The sequence below is a fragment of the Euprymna scolopes genome, chromosome 9 (assembly GCF_053919585.1).
Source record: "Euprymna scolopes isolate OS-2025 chromosome 9, ASM5391958v1, whole genome shotgun sequence".
Taxonomy (NCBI): Eukaryota; Metazoa; Mollusca; class Cephalopoda; order Sepiida; family Sepiolidae; genus Euprymna; species Euprymna scolopes.
Window position 1 is genome coordinate 131,864,631 of NC_136490.1, and position 21,850 is coordinate 131,886,480.

Consider the following 21,850-nt stretch of genomic DNA (forward strand, 5'->3'; position numbering starts at 1 on the left):
GATAATAACCTGAGACAGAGTTCCTTGTGGGGCATTGCTGTAATAGTTGGCCACTAAACATGCTCTGAGACGGTCCAACAGGTGTCTTGCTTGATAGATTGACTGAAATGAAAAAAAGAAAAAACAAAATCAGAAAATTTTACCCAAAATTCGCGTTGGCATCTTCCGGCAGTTTACAGTAAGCAGCTGGAAAAAGCCAACATGAACACTGGCAGGCAATAAATTTAAACAAAACTCCAACACAAGACTTACTGTAAATTTAATTTTATAAAAGACATATTTCTTTTCTTTTTCTTTTCAAGAAAAATATATAAAATTCTTTTTTAAACAAATATTGCAAAGAAATGTTTTTTTTTTTAAGACAAACATGAAAACAACTATGAATGAAAATCTAGGGGGTTTTTTTTCCATGGAAAGTATCTAAGAAGTTTTTATTTTTATTTTTTTTTGCAACAAAAGTTTCAATAAAATAATTTTCTTTGTAATAACAAAAACAATTATTTTCTTGTCATGGAAACTACTATGGAAAACAATTTTTTTTCTTTCAGGAGTAATATCAAATAAGTGATATTTTTCCTATTAATAAAAGCATTATCTGCTGACAACTGATTGGCTAATCATGTCCTCTTTTTTGGATGCTTTTTTGGCAACTTGCTGTAAATTGCTGGAAGATGATGATGTGACCATGGGTCAGATTCCGGATCAGTAACTTTTTTAAAGTAACTTTAAAATATCTTTGTCATCTCAGCCTATATTTTAGGCACATATTCAGGACTTATTATCACAATAGACAGACTAATTTCTGTTAAGTTTTACTGTTTTGTTTTGGACTGTTAAGATTTATCAAAAGAATCGAACAGACCAACAAAGATATAAAAAAAAAAGACATTCTAATAGAGATAAAAGAACACTCATCTAAAATAAAAAAGTGAAATCAAAAATAAAATTATTAATAGTAGCTGAAGAGTTGTATAAAGAAAATAAAAAAAAAAAAAGGTGAAGGAGAAAATCAGTACTGGTGCATTTTGTGAACTGGATTCTTAGAAATGCTCTGTAGGGCTGGAAAAGGAAATTGAAGCAAACCGCCAGAATATGCTGAGCACTGGTCAAATTGATCAGCCAATCAGAAAGCGACAACAAACATGGTTACCCAATGAGAAGCCACATAATTAGTAGACGATTTTTGATAAATTGAAAGAAAAATAGGAAAAATAGGACCCCAAAACTTTTTAGTTATTAATTTTAATCATAGTGCAATACACAATAATTAATCTATGTTGGACAAGTTAGTACAGTCGTAGAGTATTGTTAAAAGAACAAACTGATAGCATCTGAAACGAGATGCAAGACTTAATCAAAAAAAAAAAAGAAATCTAAAGAAGAGAATGTAAAGTGGGCTTAGAACATACTGTTACCGATTGGAGGAACTAATTCTACAGACATCCGGTTCACAAAATGCAATAGCACCAATAAATCAAATAAAATCAATATAGGAGATTGCCGATCGAATTGAGATTATAAAAGCTATGAACGCTATCTTCTTCACGGATATGAACCTTCAACTCAACTCAAGAAGCGTCTTCAGCCTATGTCCATCCTCTAACAACATAGAAAAATACCAGACTACAGTTATGGATCAAAAGACTAAAAAAATGACCCTTCCCCCAAGTTGGGATGTGCATCCCCCCTTCTGAAAAATTCCTTCATGGCGCAAAAGCAGCATGGATCCAGTAGAGGATATTCAATCATAATCAAAAGCTGCCATGGCCAAACAAAGCTACAAAATCAACCCAACCATGTGTAAATGTGAAGAAGATAACCACATGATAACCATTTGCTCTTTACTGTTCAACCAGTGCAGCTTAAAAGATCATGCAAAACTCAATGATAATGGAAAGGATTATGTACAGAAATGGAGAAACTGTTATTATAACTACATGCTTAAGATACAACTTTTATGTTTGGCTTGCATCTAATAACTGATGCATCTAATTTATAAAACTCACTATATCTGTCTGTTTGTCTGTCTCTATATTTTCAAACTATCTCTTCCGAAACTAAAAGTTGCAGAGCGGCACTACGGGTCTCAAACGATCGGATTTTTTACAGACTGTTCTTTCATGAGTCTTTAGCCAGTTAAAATAGTTTTTAAGAGGTCAAAAATGGGTCAAAATTGAAAAAAAAAAAAATTGTTATGCATTTTGTACATTCATCTTGGTTTAGTTTGAATCAGTTCATATGCGTGTCACGTTGATATAGTAGTAACGTTTGAATGCTACAGTTTTGCTTTCAGTTTCGATTCTAGCTGATGGCACCTAAATACTTTTTTTTTTATTTTACTTTTGAAATCACAACTCTATAATAATATATACGAAATCTGGATGAATTAAAATATCATATTTAAGCATATTTTATGACCGGGCAAAGCCCATCTACCCCATTTCATATTAATAGCTATCTTTAGGCACAACTTTAATTCTCATTAGGAACTGAAGTCTATGTATAGAATTTTTATTATAATTAAGGTGATTTACACAGTATGAACCATTTTTTAAATGCTTTTCTCAGATTTCATGAGATTATTTCAAGATATCTAATCAAAATTAAATGACTGACAAAAAATAATAGAAATGGTTCAGAAAATAATATAACTAGGCAAAGTTATTTAAACAGATACAATAAACAGTTCTTTTAACGCATAGAATAAACATTATATGAAAAAGTTCTTTAAATGGACTGCTACTGCAATCCACAAAGCATCCCTTGATGACAAAGCGATATATATATAAACAGGCATACTTTCTATTACGGTTTAAATGTAGCGTTATTAGGTTGAACCACAAGCCGCCATGTTATTCTTCAATGATCCAAATCTACACACACACCTGACTTGCTTCTCAGATGTCGATTGATTACATGATTAGAACATCCGTTGTGTTCCACTACCCAACTTTCTGTCTCTCCTTCATTCTTGTTATCTATACAATCCTGTTTCTTTGTTCTCTAAAATTTTTACCACTTTAAATACTAGACAACTGCATCGATCTTTGATGTCTGAATCAGGCCATGTTTGTCATTGTTTATTTGCTGTAGACATTCCTTATTGTTTCAAATATTTCATTTGTATTCATCTAAATTCCTTATAGTTAGTGGTGTAAATTGGATATTTACCTAATTAACGCTACTTGCTCGTTACCGACAAACTTGGAACTTGGCAGACATAAGTTGACTTAAAGTGCTCTAATATGCATGCACAATTGTGTAGATTTGTATAAAGAGAAGAATACATGTTAAAGTTGGTTAATTTTTAGCTATTTCTTACCTGCTTGATGATAGCTCAAATGGTAACAACTAAGGCTGGAGCACTAAATGTTGGTTTCAATTCTAGCTGATGGCATCCAAGTCATATTTTGTTTACTTTTGAAATCACTACTATATATTAGGTACAATATAATAATCAATAGAGAATTGGCTCTATAATGATAAATACGAAAACTGCATAAATTAAAATATCATATTTAAGCATATTTTATGACCGAGCAATGCCGGGCGGCCTGCCAGTTTATATATCAAATTATAAAATAGGTTCTTGTCTAGAATTCCCCAATATTAAAAAAAAAAAAAAAAAATTTGTATAATTTGTTTACTCATGACAAAATGAAAATATCTTATTCCAAAAATCATGTAAATTGATCAAGTAGTTTTATTTTTCATAAAGAAAATCATTTATTAAGCAATTAATGGAAATTTGTAGGCATTACAACATAAATTTACTAAGTATGAATTATTGTGGTTTATTGAGATTTCTTTTTGCAAAATGGCGGAAAAGACAATCACTCTTGAGATAGGAAAATAAAATTTTATTTTCCTATTTAAAAATAAAACTATTTTACCAATATACATAATTTTTGGAATATGTTTTTAGTTTGTCAGAAGTATGTACATCATACAGATTTTTCTTTATTTTCATTTAATTATATGGGGAAGGGGAATTCTGAGGTAGAACCATAAATTTTAAAAAGGAAATGGAATTTTCTATGTAAATTTAATGTGAAATGTTTTGTTCAAATTATTTGGATTCGTTGGACTACTGTTCTCATTTTGAGAGTCATTTTCACAATGTTTTGATCGATGTAACCTCTGACCTTCTTTAGGTGTATCTTGTCGAACTCTAGAATGTTTCTGTTGAACTCAGGAATTTGAACGGAATTTTGAATTACTTTACGGGGGTAGCATGCTCTTGTTCCATCAGCCATGACTGGATAGAGGTCCTAAGTAATTCGCAAATGTAGATTTCGGTCGCCCACACTGAGGATTAAGGCTCCAACCTTCAAGAGAATATCACCTTTAAAACTGATTTTTCCAAGTACTCAAACCACTGTGTCACATGCTGCACATTCCCAAGTTCGACAAAATACATCTAAAGAAGGTCGGAGGTTACATCGAACGAAATGTTGTGAAAATCACACTCGAGATGAGAACAGTAGTCCGAAGAATACAAATAATACAAATAACCAATCTTCATCTAAAAAATTTAGAAATTAAATGATTTGCTATTTAATTTTATGACCAGTTGTTTTCAAACAGGGAGCATTATTTTATGTTAACATGACCATACCTATCTGGCATTGCCGGGAAGTCTCTGCTTTCCATCCTTTTTTTTTTAATATTTATGTTTTTAGTCAAATTATAAATCTTTTTTAAGAATAGGAAATTGAAAGTTCAATTTAATTATTATGATATTGCTTTGTTATAAAATTATTAATTGAGCCACATTATTATAGAACTGAAACTAATTTTGTTAAAAAAATATAATTTTTATTTATAAAACTATTCTTTGTAATAATTTCCAACACTTTCAATATATGAAGATTTGCAAAGGATTTTAAAGCTAGAATGACTTTCTATTTTAAAGTTTAAATGTTTTCAAAATCTTATCTAATTTCAAAAGGTTGAAAAGTATTTCTTATTTTTCAACTATTATCAAGAAATCAAAATGGTTAAATTATGGTGGGTCTAATTTTGTAATTAAATTATTATTTTAAAAATGATTAAATAAAAACTGTTTCAAGCATTATTTTATTTTACACACTGAAAATGTAATGTTTTGATCATTTTAAAAACATCAAAAAAGTTCATAAAAGACAAAAACTCACCTGATCAATGTGATTTAATTCGTCTTCTCTGGTACGAATTTCATGAGAAATTTCCTTTCTGATAATATTTTCAATTTTTCTTATTGTTTCTTCTTTGGCTAGGATAGAAAAGAAAAAGAAAAAAAAAAAACTAAGTTTTTGCACTTGACAAAGTGATCTCCCCTTGGAAAGTATAATTTCAAGAAAACAAATAGTCTAAAAACACACTTAAATCAAAATGAGCACATTTCTTGCATAAAAATATTCTAGAAAAAAAGAAGATGAAAAACATGGTTATTTCCGAAGCAAGAATTTATATATAAAAAAATCGAAGTCAGTGTGATTCTCACTATGTCTTACATATAGAATATTTGGGTTCTTTCTGAGTTAGACAATTAGCACAATGGTATAGGACTTTTTGAGAGCAAACATTGAAATTATCAACTGGAGAGTTCGAATGAGAGACATGTATTAGAGGCAACAAAAAAGAGGTGAAAAGGCATGGATTAGAAGCAACCTAAAAGAGGTTAAGAGGCATGCATTGGGGGCAACCTAAAAAAGATGAAGGGTGAAGAGGCATGTATTAGAGGCAACCAAAAATAGATGAAGAGACATGTATTAGAGGCAACACTTTGTACTAAACCATAGCAATACAAGAATATCATGACTAACTTTATCTCTACAGACGCAGGGTTCATTGCATGAATATTCAAAGAGGTACTTGTAATTGACCACAACCCAAATGTTTGAAGGTCTAATGGCGGAGGAGGGGGGCATCCATAAGAGCAACACATGTAATCCGGCTAGAGAATAAACTAACCCTATTTCTCTAGCCTGTTTAATTCCAAAAAATAAAGAGTTATTAAAAATACTGGATACAATTCATAAAGAGGAAATATTCAAGAAGTTTCTTAAATTAAAAACAAATTTATATTTACATTTAAAAGTAGATGAGAACCCTAAACTTTTTTTTGTGTGTGTGGGGGGTGGGGGGTGCGAGAATAACATGAGCCCCGCCGCCCCATTTCAGATCTGCATTAAATCTGAACCATAATCATTTAACAGGATTCCCTGAATTTAAACTTTTTTTTAAAGAACCTTAAGCTTTAAATTTTAAACATTTTCTAAAATCAAAGTCATGTCATGGATTTTGATTAAAATTGGAATAAGGATTACAGACATAAGGCTTAATGGCATTATATCTTTATTTTAATCTTTACAAATGATACTAAAGTGATACAAAACTGTTCTGTTCATGTAATTAGTTTTATCTGCCGTGTTACAAGTATTGTTCTAGCATGCACACTTGACTTACCATCTTTTTCAATAAGTCTTTGACGTTTATTCTGTTGTTCACTAACATCTTCATAGTCAGGGTCAATATTGTAGTAATCCCGTTTTGTGGCCATCACTTTCCTTATATCACAAAATTAGCTCTGGAAAAAAATAATAAAGACAGTGAAAATCATGATTAAAAGACAATGAAAGAAATATTGAATGAATAAAGTCAGATTGCTAAAGAGTAAAGGAAAATCTTTCTTGATATTCATTTGATTGAATTAACTTAAAATTCTGTATAGGTTTAAAATTTGACAAAAGAATCCCACATGTGCTTGTGTATTATAAGTGGATATCTTAAAAGAAAAAATGCATATGAAAGTAAAAACACCATTACACGTGTCATGTTGGAATCAGTAAAAATTCCAAAAATTATGAAAAATGATTGAATAGAAAAATAAGTTCAAGAAAAAACAAGCTGAGCATGCAGAATTCCCTTCTACGAGTGAAAAATTTACTTTCACCGTAACTAATGTTTGTGCAAAATTTCCAAAAAATTCAAGGCATGGTTATTGAGAAAAGTGTGAACAGACGAACGATTTTGGGCAATTTTATCCATATAATGCCTCCCAGGGGAGCAACCAGAGTTATCTTGGAAAATCCGTTCTGGCAAAAATTTACATTCACAATGACTAATGTTTGCGCAAAATTAAAAAAAAAAAGTCTAAGGCATAATTATTGAGACATAACTCTCTTGTTTTGTTAAGTTTCACTATTTCAAATTAGACAATGGTGGATCAATAATATTTATTTTTTTGTATCTTCTATTCAATCATTTGCAATTTTTGAAATTTTTACAAATTTCAACATGACGTAAGAAAATACTAGTGTTTTTATTTAAAATGCATTTTTTTAATTTTTTTAGATATCCAATTGTAATGCACAAGCATGATTCTAAATTTGAAAAGATGCAAATAATCCACTTTTTATTTTATTTCCAAACACCATACTTATCTGAAACAATTCATTTAATACAAGTTGCTATGCTAGGCAAGGATGGAGGGTGGGTTCATACCTTCCTTAATACTATTACAACTGAATGCGAATCATACGATACCATAACCTGCTTAAGTATTAATTATGCCACTTGTAAACACTCCATTCCAATAAAAGGAGTCTATTTTCAGTAATTCACCATTGCCATTTCTTGCAATGGCTTCAGCATAATGACCGTACCATGATCAGGTGGATATGGAGCAACAAATGAAAGAATCCCTTCAGCCATGCTCTATCAGAAGCTTGGTATTGGTGGCATTTATGATGTCTTACATGCTCTGCATTTTAGTAGCATTACAAGTTGATTTCTTCTTTTTAGATAATTGTTATTTTATCAACTTGTATGAAAAGAGCTATGTAAAAGATGCTTAAAACCGTTTGAGTTATGCAAATACCATCAGTAGTTAAAAAATTATGAGAATTTTCAGTGCCAAAATTTAGGCTTTTCCAGGGACAGTTTTCTTTAGAAAAAGTGGGTTAAATTACGGACCTCAATATTTCAAGATATTCGGTAATTTCGCCATCATTTGTACTAAAAGCGATAAAAACAACAAAATAGTATTGTTTGAAAATAAAATTTGAAAAACTTGAAAATTTTTTTTAATTGACAAACTCAGAATAAAAAATTTCTAGTAAAACAAACGTAGAAAAACAGTTTTCTATTTTTAAGAGAATACAAACAAAACTCATTAATTAGCGTTTAGCAAACAGTTTTTCCATTAAGCGGATTTGAATTTCTATAAAAGATAACATTTTAAAGAAATTTCTGCACAATTAATAATTATCAAATATTTACATATTATACATGAAAATAATTCTGAAACTATTATTATATATATGAAAATGGATGATATATGCCAATTTATCTTATCAATTTTGAAATATTCTTTGTCAATTTTGCTTTGTCGTAAAAATATAAATCAAAGTCCAGTAGAGATGGACTTCTATGTTTATATAGCCTGTAAAATTTCAGCCATATCCAATCAAATTTGACCTCGTGCATTTGTATCCAAACATAACATATGAAATGTAAACATTGAAAAAACAGTTTCCCTTTTTGCTGTTGTCATTTTTTACGTTTTTTTTTCATTTTTAACTTGGAGCATAAAATCATTGAACGCATAAAAGAAAAATAAATTAACATCATTGGAATGCTTATTCTATTCTCTTTTCATGAACGTAATTCTTTTAAAAATTGGCTCACAAATAAAAATGATATGCCTTATTGAAGCACATTAGGTATGTAATTTTGCCGATGTCCACGAAAATACAGCATACGCTTGTAATGCTAATTTTAGATGGTTTGGTCATGTACAACCTCCTGTAACACACACACGGCTACCCCAGGCATAAAGGTGTATGAAAGACCAAGGGAAATGTGGTTTTAATGACTTGACTGCTGATATCAACCCTATGGATCAGACTGAATGGTGAATAGACATGAGACATTGGTGCTGCTCATCTTGGAGTCTGGGATTTTAACAGCATCTTAAATACTAAAACATGATGAGGATGATAATAGCAGCAACAGCAAAAACATTCTGGAATGAATTAGTTGCTTTAAGGATTGATGTTGTTGCAGTTTTCTTTTTCTGTAGACAAATTGCTCTGTCTTGGCTTGAAAGTTTTGTCTACCCTATTTCTTCTTTAGATAATGGGGAAGACGATAGATGAATTCATACCTTTCCTCAAGTAGAACTTGAACATAAGATGCCAAGTCCATTTTTGGTTGCCATTACACCATCTGCAGATGTTCTAGGAATAAAATAAACAAAATTAAAAATCATTTTCAGTCATCAAAAATTATCTTTTATCTTTGATCACGCGAGTGAGCCTCATTATGCCCATACCTGTTGAAATTTGGACACCAAGAGATGCCACAGCGACTACCATCTCACAAGAGCTTTGCCACTGTCACAAGCCTCAGACGAACAACACTAGTGTCGTTCCACCTGCATTGGTGGAATGAATCAGTCAAAGACAACAACAACAAGGCTCTTCCGGCATTGAAAGAAGACCTCTCAGCAGGCTCAGAACACCCCAATAAAGAGAAGGCAACACTCAACAGAGTCTGAGCGAAGGTTGACAAAACACGGCGGAATGACCTGCACAAGTGGGGCTATGTACAGGACGCTCAGTGTCCCTGTGGCGATGACGTGCAGACTATTGCACATATTCTCACAGACTATCCCCTAAGTGAGGCATGCTCCAATGTGAACCTGAGAGAGGTCTCAGACACTTTTTGATGATGGATCTCAAGTTGGAGTGAAACGCTATAATAAAGGCCTGTTGAAAGATCCTACATCTATTACAGGGTGTCTGGTTTTTAAACTCTTACACAAGTTTGTTAATAATTGGAACCCGTGCACAAAGGGGAGCCCTACGCACATGTACTCATACAATGGATGCTATGATGAAATTGTGAGGGTCACATGCACACAATTTCTTAATACTGTGAACGAAGTGAAATCATTCAATGGATTCTTGTACATATATATTTCAATATCATTTGTAACTTATTAAGTTGGTGCAAAAATAATGTCGTTTTTTTACATGAAGTTGAATGTCAAAAAATGACATTATCTTTGCACCCACCTTATATATTCTAACACATTGTTTCACAGCAATATGAGCTTGTAGAACTCTCTTTCTGCTGTTTTCTTCCTACCAACAGTACTGGTCTTATCAAGACTAAAGTCAATAGGCATCTCCTGTCTTTGCATTAATCATGTTTCATTTTTGGAGCTCATTACATCAAGTGGCTTTATGCCTTCTTTGGAGTGACTTACATCAATGGAGTACCTTCATCAATTCAAATCACTGTTCACATACCTCATTATAATACAGCTTCTTATTTTAGTAAATTCTTTTCAAGAACTGCAAGCTTGTGGAAATCTCTTACAGTTGACCGTTTTCCTCCTACCGATAGCCGTGGTCTTTTTAAAACTTAGGTCAATAAGAATCTCTTGTGTTTGCATCAACTGTCTTTCGTTCTTTGTGCCTCTTACATCAAGTGGCTTCATGCTTTGTTAGGAGTGATTTCCATTAAAAACAAAATAGCCTTCGTATGAGTTTTCTATTTTTTAAATATTTAATTGTTTAATGGTGGTGGGTGTGCTTGCACATGTTAAACTCAAAGCGACAGATAAGAAGTTCTTTGACGAGTTGTTTAAGCTAATTAACTTGTTCTATTTCTAATATTAGATACGTTTTCTTTAAAGTTTCTAATCTAGAACGTATCTATTAAGCATTGTCTTTTATTTGTAGGTTTAAAACGTAGATTTTATAAATTAACTTTTGTTTTATTTTCTGTTTGTTTATTGTATGATCTATCTAAGCGAAAAAAAAACACAGAAAAAAAAGAAAAGACAAAGAAAAAAAAAAGACATGAAGAAAGAAAGTAGAGAAAACTTCAAAGAACAAAGAAAAATACTTTTCATCTGCTTTTTTTTTTTCTCCTATCACATTGATCCATTTTTTGCATATTACTGGGTTCTTGGTTATGTAATGGAGGTATAGGAAAAAGTGTAGGACTTGAAATAGTAGTTCAAATAATCCACGGGATGATGATGATGATGATGGCTCAGTGGTTAATGATATAGACTCAAACTTAGGTGTGCCAAGTTCAAATCCAGTTCATTCCACAGAAACACTTTCCTTAAACCCATACTTGATCTTCTGAAAAGGAGGTAAATAAAATAGTGTAGGATCCAGAGATTTTTGCGAGAACATGCATGACTTTAGGAACATGTAAGAATATGCACTTATATATATCTATCAGGTCAGACAGATGACAAATGCTTCAATATATGATATTCTACCTGTTGACTGATGACATGTAACTATAAAGAAGACTGGGGCTAACAATTAAAATCCACAACTGGATGAAATAACCAAATGAAACCTTTCTGTCGATTTTATCCCTCATAGAAAAGTAGCTTAATCTACATGTTTTTGTTGTTGTTGCAGTGGCACCCACCCTGGTACGGTTGGGACACCTTGTTCCCTTCAGTACATTAGATTCTGGACAATAGCGGGTCATACACAGTGGTCCTAAGCAAAGTCAGAACAAGAATCAAAAGGAGAGTAGAAAGTAGACCATGAGTTTACTTTTGCCAACCACCTAACTCTTGCTTCCTTATCAATGTTTCTGACAAAGGGGAGAGAATTGCTGTTTTCTGTATCAGAATCTATCCATCTCACACTTATTGTTGGTTGGTTTTCTAGAGCGATTTTCGTAATAAATTGCTAATTATCTTACTTTCACTATCAAAGGTCAACCACATGTGAACCTGAGAGTTCAGTCAAATCCTACTTGATGGGTGTTTTCTAGGCCCTCAGCTATCCACCGATATGTTTGTGCCACTCAAGCAGAGAGATAGGGAAGATTAGATTGTAAATTAACTCCTTCCAGCTGACAAGTGACAGAGACTTTAGATTAAGGTGTCAGTGGAGCATGGCGGACTTGCTGGGAATGCAAACAGCGACAAAGGGAGTCATTGTCAAAAAAGTTTCATCTTCCACCGATCAACCACCCTCATTGGCCATGTCTTGGGAGATCTGTGGAGGGATGCAATTTGACAGATCGCCAAACATCTGGGAGCATGATCCTCCACCAATAATGTCAAATAGAAACGTGACTGTGTACTATGACAAAAATATATAGGCAAGCAAATATATGAGACAAGGCCATCAGACCAGACTTATCTAGAACAAACCTGAAAAGACCATGCTCATTATTTATGTAACCATTCTAAATGACTATGGTCTTAGTAGAACTGGACAAGAAAGATTAAAAAAAGTACCAGAACTTAAAAAATGACTAAAAAATCTCATGGTCTCTGAAAGAAATAAACATTATACCGGTTGTAGTAGGAGCAACTGGCCTAATGAAAAAAAAAAAAAGAAAAAAAATTAATACTTAGATACAATTTCTGAAAGAGCAAGTTGTAGAAAGTACAGATAACAACCATAAAAAGGACAATGTTTATCTTTAAAAGCACCCTTAGATATAAATTTAAATCATAATGGAATTAAGTGTTGACTCCAGGAGTTAGCTCCCTTGATCTCTTCAAACTGAAGCATAAAAAGAGAAAAAAAGAATAAACTAGATTTTGAGATCCCTATGTGTGGCTCTCATTAAAAAATGGTAGATAAAGCCGGCAAAACAAAAATTATGTTCAATTTTAAGAAGTGTGTAACTGAATTTATATTTTTTTAAAAATCTATTTATTGTATGAATACGGCATAACCACGTCGACACACCAGTTCCCGCTGGATCACCAAAGTTAAGCAACATTGAACCTGGTCAGTACTAAATGGGTGATCATTTGAGACTTCTAGGTGCTGTATGTGCTCTCCGCTTATCTCGGCATTGTTTCCAGTTGTCCTGGACTTCTCCTTGTGACAGAGACTTTAGATTAAGGTGTCAGTGGAGCATGGCAGACTTGCTGGGAATGCAAACAGCGACAAAGGGAGTCATTGTCAAAAAAGTTTCATCTTCCACCAATCAACCACCCTCATTGGCCATGTCTAGGGAGATTCAGGAGACGCATGGTTAGAGATTGCGCAACCCTTGCCTCACAATTACACGCACAGCTGCCTCTACAGGGGATATCCTTTGTCTTTCGAGACTGAGCCTGCTGAAAGGTCTTCTTTTCAATTAACATTTTAAAAACAAATTGAACTAAAATTTTATCGTGCAAAAAGAAAAAAAAAACTAATCTATTATTTCAGAGTTTTTATGAAATGGTGTTGATGAGAAAATCATTTATTTTTTTAACATTTTTAATCAATTGCTTATTATTATGATGATGATTGAATATGTATTTTATTTACATCCTGTTCAGGAGATAATACACAAGGCCAAACGTTGTTTTTGATGAAAGTTTTTACGTGGAACAAATTGGATTCGAAACTTGACGCATCCAAGTTTTCAATCCATGTTGTTAACTACTTGGCCACTGTAACCTACTCTCCTCATTAAATGGAATATTTATTGTTTCTTTTTTTTTAATCTTTAAAATATTCATTGCTTAAAAATAAAAAATAATTATTTACTGTTACTCATCTTTGTATTAGCCATATTCAAAGTAGCTTAACTTAGGTGGTCCAACTAGATTAAGTGACTGAAATTATCATAAATTTAAAATTAACGTCTGCTTATACTTTCACTGTTCTTTCACTTTTTAGCTTTTCTATTTTACAAGATTATTTAAAAAAAAAAAAAAAAAAAGAATTTAAACAAAAGAATTTAAAAATTAAATTTACTTATTACTGTATCGTTTGGTTTTAATCTCTAAAATTATTTGATGTAAATAATTTTATATTTTAATATATGATGTTTTCAAACGCAGAAATGGCATTCTACACTGCGTATCAAATTATTAACGAGTTTACATTTTTTTAAATATTTAAGGAATGAGTGAATAAAAATCCATGAAACTTTGAGAAAATGCTTACAATACTATTCACCTACTCCAGTCAGAAAATAAAAGTATTTAAAGCAGTATTAGTGAAACTATAGCAGAAGATAGAAATATCTGTTGATATCAGTGTGTCAAGTTATTAACAAGGCTAAGAAAAAAAAACAATATACCCATAACTTGTTTATTGAAATAATTTTCAAACATTAAATGAACTAGAGAAAATGCTTAGAACACAATACCTACATAGCAATTTCTATGTTGACATAATTAGTAGGGGATCCTTTTTTATAAATAACTTGTAAAAGACATTGGTCCACAGAATTAGCCAAATTTGTAATTTCGTCAACAGTTATTTCTCGCGATACCCCTTGGAGAGCATCCCACAACTTATCTTTCCTCTTAAATTGGCATCCACTTGTATAGAGGCATCACTTCATGATACTACAAAGGTTCTCAATTGGGTTCAAATCTGGTGAATTCGCAAGCCAGTTCATCTTCCGTAGCGCAGAGAACTCCAGTTGTTGCAAATACTCTTTGCTTTTGTTTGCTGCATGAGAGGGAGCATTATCCTGCATAAAAATAATGGTTCTTCTGAACGTCAACCTTTGCTTCTTTAGCCATGGTTCAAGGTGCTCTTTTAGAAAAGCCATGTAAGCATTTGATGTCATTTTTACGCCTTCTGGGACTCTCCATGGGCCAACTAAAGTACCTTCAATAATCCCAGCCCAAATCATTATCTCACCATTACCTTGTTGGCGCCTTAAACGCTGATGACAATGTTGTCCATCTAGGATCCATCCCTTGCTCCAACCATCTGGGCCATCAAGAGTGACACGCACTTCATCCATGAACAAAACTTTGGAAAAATCCGTTTTCATGTTGTCCTCTACCCATTTCAATCGGTTTTGTATTTAATGTTGCTTTAATGGCGGCTTTGTCACAGGCTTAACAGACTTTGCCACTTCTTTCAGAAGGCAACATCGAGTACTTTTTGAGACATTCTTCAATCCGGCTTGGTCAAAGACTTCTCTACCCAGGGTTCTTAACAACTTCACGCTTAATTTGGAGTAGAGAACGGCATGAAACAACTTTAGATTTACCTTTATCAGCTCTCTTACTTACCTTTGTAGGGTCCTTGAAAAAGTTCTTCACAGTTTGATGGTACCTTGTTATCATTTTCGATATTTCAAGGATAGTTTTACCTTTTGCTAGCTGTTCTCTAATAGTACTCTTTTCAGAACTAATCAAACCACCTTTACAACCCATTTTAGTGACAAAACAAACTGCCTTGTTAATAATTTGACACACCTCAAATACCGTGGCTTCAGCAATTACAATGAAAAGTTGTTTACATTGCGTGAAACAGTACGAAAATTTCACAGTAAGCACAGCTCAGCATTGCCAACATTTCCGAAGCTTTTGATACAAAACTACTGGTAAGTTTCTGAAACTGGTAAAAAAAATGTTATCTCGTTAATAATTTGACACGCAGCGTATATGTCAGTTTATGTGCTTCAAATTACGTTGAATTTCAAAGTCACATTGAATGTCTACGAGACACTATCATTGAGTATCTAAGGTCTCTCTGTACAGTGGTTTGTCAAGACAACCTGGCATGAGGAAACTTCTATATAGAAATAAACTGACTAAATACTTAAAATCACATAGCATAGCTCAAATAAGATCTCCTCAGTATGGCTAATCCATACTAGTTTTTAATAAGAAATAATGTACCTTCTCCAAGTGATGTTACCTCAAGTAACAGCATGAAGCTGGATACTCCAGACATGAGGAAAATCATGGACTCCAGTAAGATCAAGAGACCACAAGAAAGGTATATTATAACATAATTAAATGGTCAAATGAGGAGAGGAAAATTATGTTCTTAACTTCTTTACTAACTCAGTGTTTGAGATGTAAATGAGGAACTTTACTGGAATATTTGAATATCTATGTATCTCATACAGAGATCAACTGTTAGCCTCTAGAAGGATGCCCCTTGATTTTTGAGAACTTTGAAGTAAAATAAAACATGTGAAAAATAGATTTAATTTCGTAATATTTTTGTGAATAGTTATTTTTATGAAAATTGGTTCCATTTTTTATTTCAATAAAATCATTTAATAAAAGCTATACATCTATAAAAGTGAAATTGTGTGTAGGTGTGTGTGTATATTTCCCTACCAAACTACTCTGTCAATTTTAAGTTTACAGACTCGAGATTCGACATAAGGGATATTGAGATTTGGGAAAATCTTTTTAATCGGTTTTCAGCCTGAAATTTAACTGTTAAGGGTTCAAAGTTCAATGATTTGACCTTTGAAAACTTCATGTAAAATTTTAAATGTTTAGACCCAAAATTGGCTGAATAATTTGCTAGAGACCACAAAAGTCAAATCTTTTGACCTTTGATCTCTTTGCAGCCAAATTTTCAGTCAAAAACCGATTAAAAACTTGGATCTAAACACTCTACCAAACTTGGATCTAAACACTTGAAATTTTAGATGTAGGTTACTTGGACATGGATCAAATGTTTTAATTTGATTTGAGCCCCAAACAATAAATGTTAAGGATCAAAATTGCGGTCAAAGCTAAAAAAAATTTGACTTCTGTGGTCTCCACCAAATTACTCAGCTAATTTTTGGTCTAAACATTTGAAATTTTACATAAAGTGTATTCAGACATAGGGCAAGCTTTTTAATCGGTTTTTGACTGAAAATTTGGCTGCAAAGAGATCAAAGGTCAAAAGATTTGACTTTTGTGGTCTCTAGCAAATTATTCAGCCAATTTTGGGTCTAAACATTTAAAATTTTACATGAAGGGTATTCAGACATGCAACAAGCTTTTTAATTAGTTTTTGGGCAAAAATTTGGATGCCAGGAGGTCAAAGTTGAAAGAGTTAACCATTGCAGACTCTACTAAACTCTTGCATCAATTTTGGTTCTAAACACTTGAAATTTTAGATGTAGGTTACTTGGGCATGAGTCAAACTTTTTAATATATACATATGCACATAAAGTTATGAACAGTACATAAGGCCCGAACAAAGCTGGGCTGAACTGCTAGTAATCAATAAAATAATAACGTCAAAATGACAAAGGGAAGAAACACAGACAAAAGCAAAATGATCACACAATTTTATTACTGTAGGGATTAGTGTGGTGGGATGATTAGTTGGAATCGGAAATCAGAAAAAAAAAAAAAAAATGTAACTTTTTGGTCCAGAGGGGAATATCTGCAATCATTTTATTATATATGAAGATAATACCAGCAATAGAATATGAAGTTTTAAACAAACAAAAAATATATCAAAGAATTTTTTGGGAATTGGAAATTAAACTAAAATTATTAATTTTAGTTTAATTTCCAATTCCCAAAAAATTCTTTGATATATTTTTTGTTTGTTTGTATAGTCTTTCTTCAGTTTTTGACCAATATCGTATCAGTCGGGGCTTAATGATTAACATTTCCTTATTTTTTTCTTTTTATACATCAACTGGTACTTCTGAAGTTTAAATCCCGTTTTTCTGTTTGTCTTGCTCAGCAACGTTCGACGAACAATGAAAACCGTCAGATTATACTGAGCAAACAGAAGTCATTAAAAAAAGATCAGAAAAACAACCTATCATAATAAATTCATAATTTTTACTATTTTTAATTATTATTTTTTTTGTATTTTTATACATTAGGTCCTCCTCCAGTGTCTTTTTGAATAAACACCCCCAACCTCCCCATATTAAGAATGGCTTTTGTAATAAACACCCCATTTGGGGGTGTGGAGAAAATATTTACCCTGAATTTAATGGCTAGTCGTTGTCAGCATACCCACCCACTATAAAAAAAATTGGGAGAGCTGTGTCAGTTGCAGAAAAGTAGATTTGTTTATTGCACGTATGTACAAACATGGTGCCAGGGAATTAAAGTGTATAATACGAGTCTTTGTATCTCTAAAACTACTTGTCTCTGCCAAATTTAAATGATATTTTCTTATTCAGCATAGTCGAAAATCTTAAAAGTCGCCATTTAAAAGAAAATTGTGGAGGTGGACCTAATGTAAAAACTTATCTTTTCTGTTTTTTTTTTTTTTTCATTAATTTACCAAATATATTTTTCATTTTTTTTTTTTGTATATGGAAAGTTATTTTGGTATTTTTGTACAATGTAACCCAGTGTTATTTAACAACTAACAATTTTTTTCGGGGCCAATTAGGTCTATACGGCCTACATTAAGGTATTTTCTAACGACTAAACCCAGCTTAGTATGAACACCCTGACCTCCCCGTGATAAGAACGGCTTTCGGAATAAACACCCCCCAACCTCCACATGTTAAGAACAGTTTCCGAGATTGGGGGTGTTTATTCCGAAAATTGTTCTTAACACGGGAGGTTGGAGGTGTTTATACTACGCTGGGTTAGGTCATAAAAAAAAAAAAAAAATACCCTCTTTCCTTCTTTCAGTTTTTGGCCGTCTCGAAATTTAACTATAAGTAATTTAAAATTGTCCAAATGTTAAAAAAATAATGGCAACTTATTTGGAACAATTCAGCATGTTACCATACATCAGCAAAAATAAACGATACATAACTTCCACACATAAAAAACATATACACCCTCTTTCAAGTCTTGATAATCGCTCAATAATATTAAAATTAAATACTGGAACCCTTAAAATTTTACTACGGTGAGCTCTAATGAAAGGTTTGAGAATTATTGGCATTTTAACATGCACTGCTAAATCTTTCCTTGCACACACGGAACATAAAATGTAAGCAAACGCGTATTGCTCTTTTCTTGCTTAGACAGAACACTATCAAAATGTAAATACAGCATTGGTTTGGGAATGTAAACATGCACAAAATACCAACACGCCTCTCACCCCCCCCCCCAAAAAAAATGACCCTAAAAAATTTATTTTACGTCTACCAATATTTAATTTTAGATTTTTGAGCGATTATCAAAACTATAATTATGCTATATTTGTTTTGTTTTTTTATTTTTTATTCCTGTTGAGGATTAAATTTTTTTATATTCTTGGCCGATTACCTAGTCATAATAGCTGTGACTTATCATGTCGACACTATATTTTTAGAACTGATTAAACACTTTCAAATAAAACATAAAAAATATGCAGGTAGGTTTCAACGTACATTTTATTGGCTACAGAAACACTTATTTGTAATATATTTGTTTGTTTTTTTTAAAAACTTTTACTTTCTGTGGAGTATTTTATTATTTAGAGGATATGCTAGAGCTACTTTGAGAAAAAATATGCATGCACTATACTGAGAATAAAAACGATAGCCAACTTGAAATATACTGTCATCAGTAGAAGGCAGTTATCTACTTCTGTTTTCATTCAATCTAAAGAGTTAATAAATGTTTTATTTATAATCAGCCAGTATCTGCAGATTATCGGCAGTAACCAACAGTGCAGATAATTACAAACAGTGGCTTTCAATAGCTGGCACTGGAAAACAATGTCCGACAGTGGGAGCCAGATTATTTCATTTGGACCACGGCCACCAGTGCCCACTATTTTCCAGAGATTGTAGTGATCACCAACAACAACTGTAATTTAATTTGTTTTTGAAGGAGGTCCTTTACCGATTCTCTCCAGGATCTGTCATGCTTCCACCAGGCAACACCAGCTAACAGGTACTGCTAGTTAATAATAAAATGATAAATATTTATTGATTCTAAATTACTAGTATGAGTAAAATTTATACATGAAAAGTAATTTAGGTAAAAATGGCACAAGTAGATTAAATAGGAAAAAAAATAGCATAAGTGAAAAATGTAAAAAAATGTCACAATGATTTTACCAAGATATTCGATACAATACCCAAGGGGAAAAAATTAGGAGTTTACCAAATAAAAAATAATATATGTACATTTAAATAAAGATTAAGACTCTCTGCTAAATTCATTATAATTTTTTCTTTCTTGGCCCGAAGGCCAAGATAAAAAAAATTGAGTGCTAAGTAGGACGTCCCCAAGTACGAAAGGGCGAATGCGGTATTATGGTGAAAGAAGATCCTAGCTAAGAGAAACATTTGTTTAGTGCTAAAGTGACAAGGATGACCAACGACCCACCCCCCTTTTTGAGTTGGCCTTGTGCCTAAGTTTTATGTTAATTTTTGCCTGAATAAAAAATTTAATATCTTAAAGTGTAGTATCTGTTCTGGTGCTTCACTTAAGTTAATTGGTCCTTGGTCAATGTCAATTTTTGGATACTGCCAGAGTGTCCCCTTTTTGGGGAGCTGGTTTTCCCCCCACATTAAAAACTACCTTGTGTCACATTTGCTTTCGTGGGGAAGCAAATAAATACCTAAATTCACCACTAATGAAATTTTACATTTTTAAGGCAATTTTTGAATCAGAAACTAAATCAGTTATTGTATTGGAATCTGGGGAAAATTATTGAACCGTTCCAACATCAGTAGAGATATCAAAGAGTTTGTTCAACTCATTTTTAATTTGGGAAGAGAGCATGTCCAAATCATCATAATCAGATTGAATGTGAAATTTAAAAAAAAAAATTATGGAGAATATCTTCAAGCCAACCTACAATAAAAAGTCATGAACAAATTATAAATAAATAAATAAAAAGCTTGCATAACTCTAAATTTAAGACATTTTCCTTCTTCTAATCAGAAGGTCCAGTTGTGTTTTAGTCATTGGATCATTCATCACTGGGGGCAGTAGACAGTTCAAAACTGATAAGACAGCCTCCATGCTATTTTTAATCTCAAAGTTTATTTTATACAAATAATATAATGATAGCTTAATGGTTAAAACACTGGATAAAATACAACATGGACAGGTTTTGTGTCAATTAAATCTGTGTATTTAATGACGAAAATACTATTGCAAACTTAAGCATGGCAGACCGATAAAAATATTTCAAATTGAAGCATGACAGACCTATAGAAGTGTTATTTCAAACTTAAGCATGACAAACAGAGTAATGAACTGAGCCTATAGATACTTGGACACACTTCTATGTTAATAAAACTATTTCTTGTGTTTGTGCATGTTACTTACCACCACGTAACAATTCTAACAGATTCTAGACCATTGTTGAAATGACATTTTCCCTGTTGACTGGCCTTATTCCTTGTTCTGTGCAGTTCTAGGATGTCTACACTACCAGGCTTTACCTCCCATTTTTCACATGAAGTAAGTTTATTACTTGCTGCCTGAGTCACCTGGATCAGGGAATGCTGATGAGGCTGTCCAGGCAATTTCTAATAGGCCAAAGTGCTCCTTCTTTGAGGATGCTTGCTTGACTCTCCCCACCTTCTGACCTTGTGTCACATATTCTTAATTTGGGAAGGAAGTAAACACTAGCAATATTATTTCACTCAGGCAATATCGGGTAAATACAGCTGGTTTGAGATGTGTCTAATTCTGCCCTTGTGGAGAGGCAAGTAAATAAGAACATAAAAAAAACCCAAAAGAAAACAAAAGAACAATACAATTCTTACTTTTGAAAGTTTTGCTGTTAATGCCAAATTAGTTATATGTGTGTAATTCATTGATATAAAAGAAGTGTGTATATATCGATTTGTGCATTCATCAACTATTTTAGACTGTTAGACCTAGCAATGTGACATTTGCTAGAATAATTTGCTCGTCTGTTTTATAACATATTGGGTTATTTAATGTCGAAGCATGATACCTGCAAAAATATGCACTAATTGTTTCAGTTCATGCCATTTATTTGGCATTCTGCTGTGATTGATGGTGCACACCAGTTAAGGTTCTGATTCACCAGAAATGAGAGCAGTTCAGTGGCTTTTAGCTGTCAGGCTGAGACATCCACTCTGGGTAGTCCTAGGAGGTTCACCTTTCAGACTTTGCCTCCTTGCCTTCGAGTGGCGTAAGTTTATTCCTTGTTGTCTGAGACATTTTCACATGGGAATGCTGATGGGACTACTCAGACATTGTTTG

General features: G+C 32.6%; 1 protein-coding gene across 1 annotated transcript in view; it reads right to left on the minus strand.

The window, feature by feature from the left end:
* Positions 1-21,850, minus strand: part of LOC145284841 (YEATS domain-containing protein 2-like) — a 100,743-nt gene that overhangs the window by 71,080 nt on the left and 7,813 nt on the right. The window contains exons 2-4 of the mRNA XM_080133821.1: positions 6,451-6,571; positions 5,157-5,254; positions 10-102 (exon numbers count right to left, since the gene is read on the minus strand). Coding sequence (XP_079989947.1) covers positions 10-102; positions 5,157-5,254; positions 6,451-6,544 — 285 coding nt within the window. The 5' untranslated portion in view covers positions 6,545-6,571. The remainder of the gene's footprint in view (positions 1-9; positions 103-5,156; positions 5,255-6,450; positions 6,572-21,850) is intronic.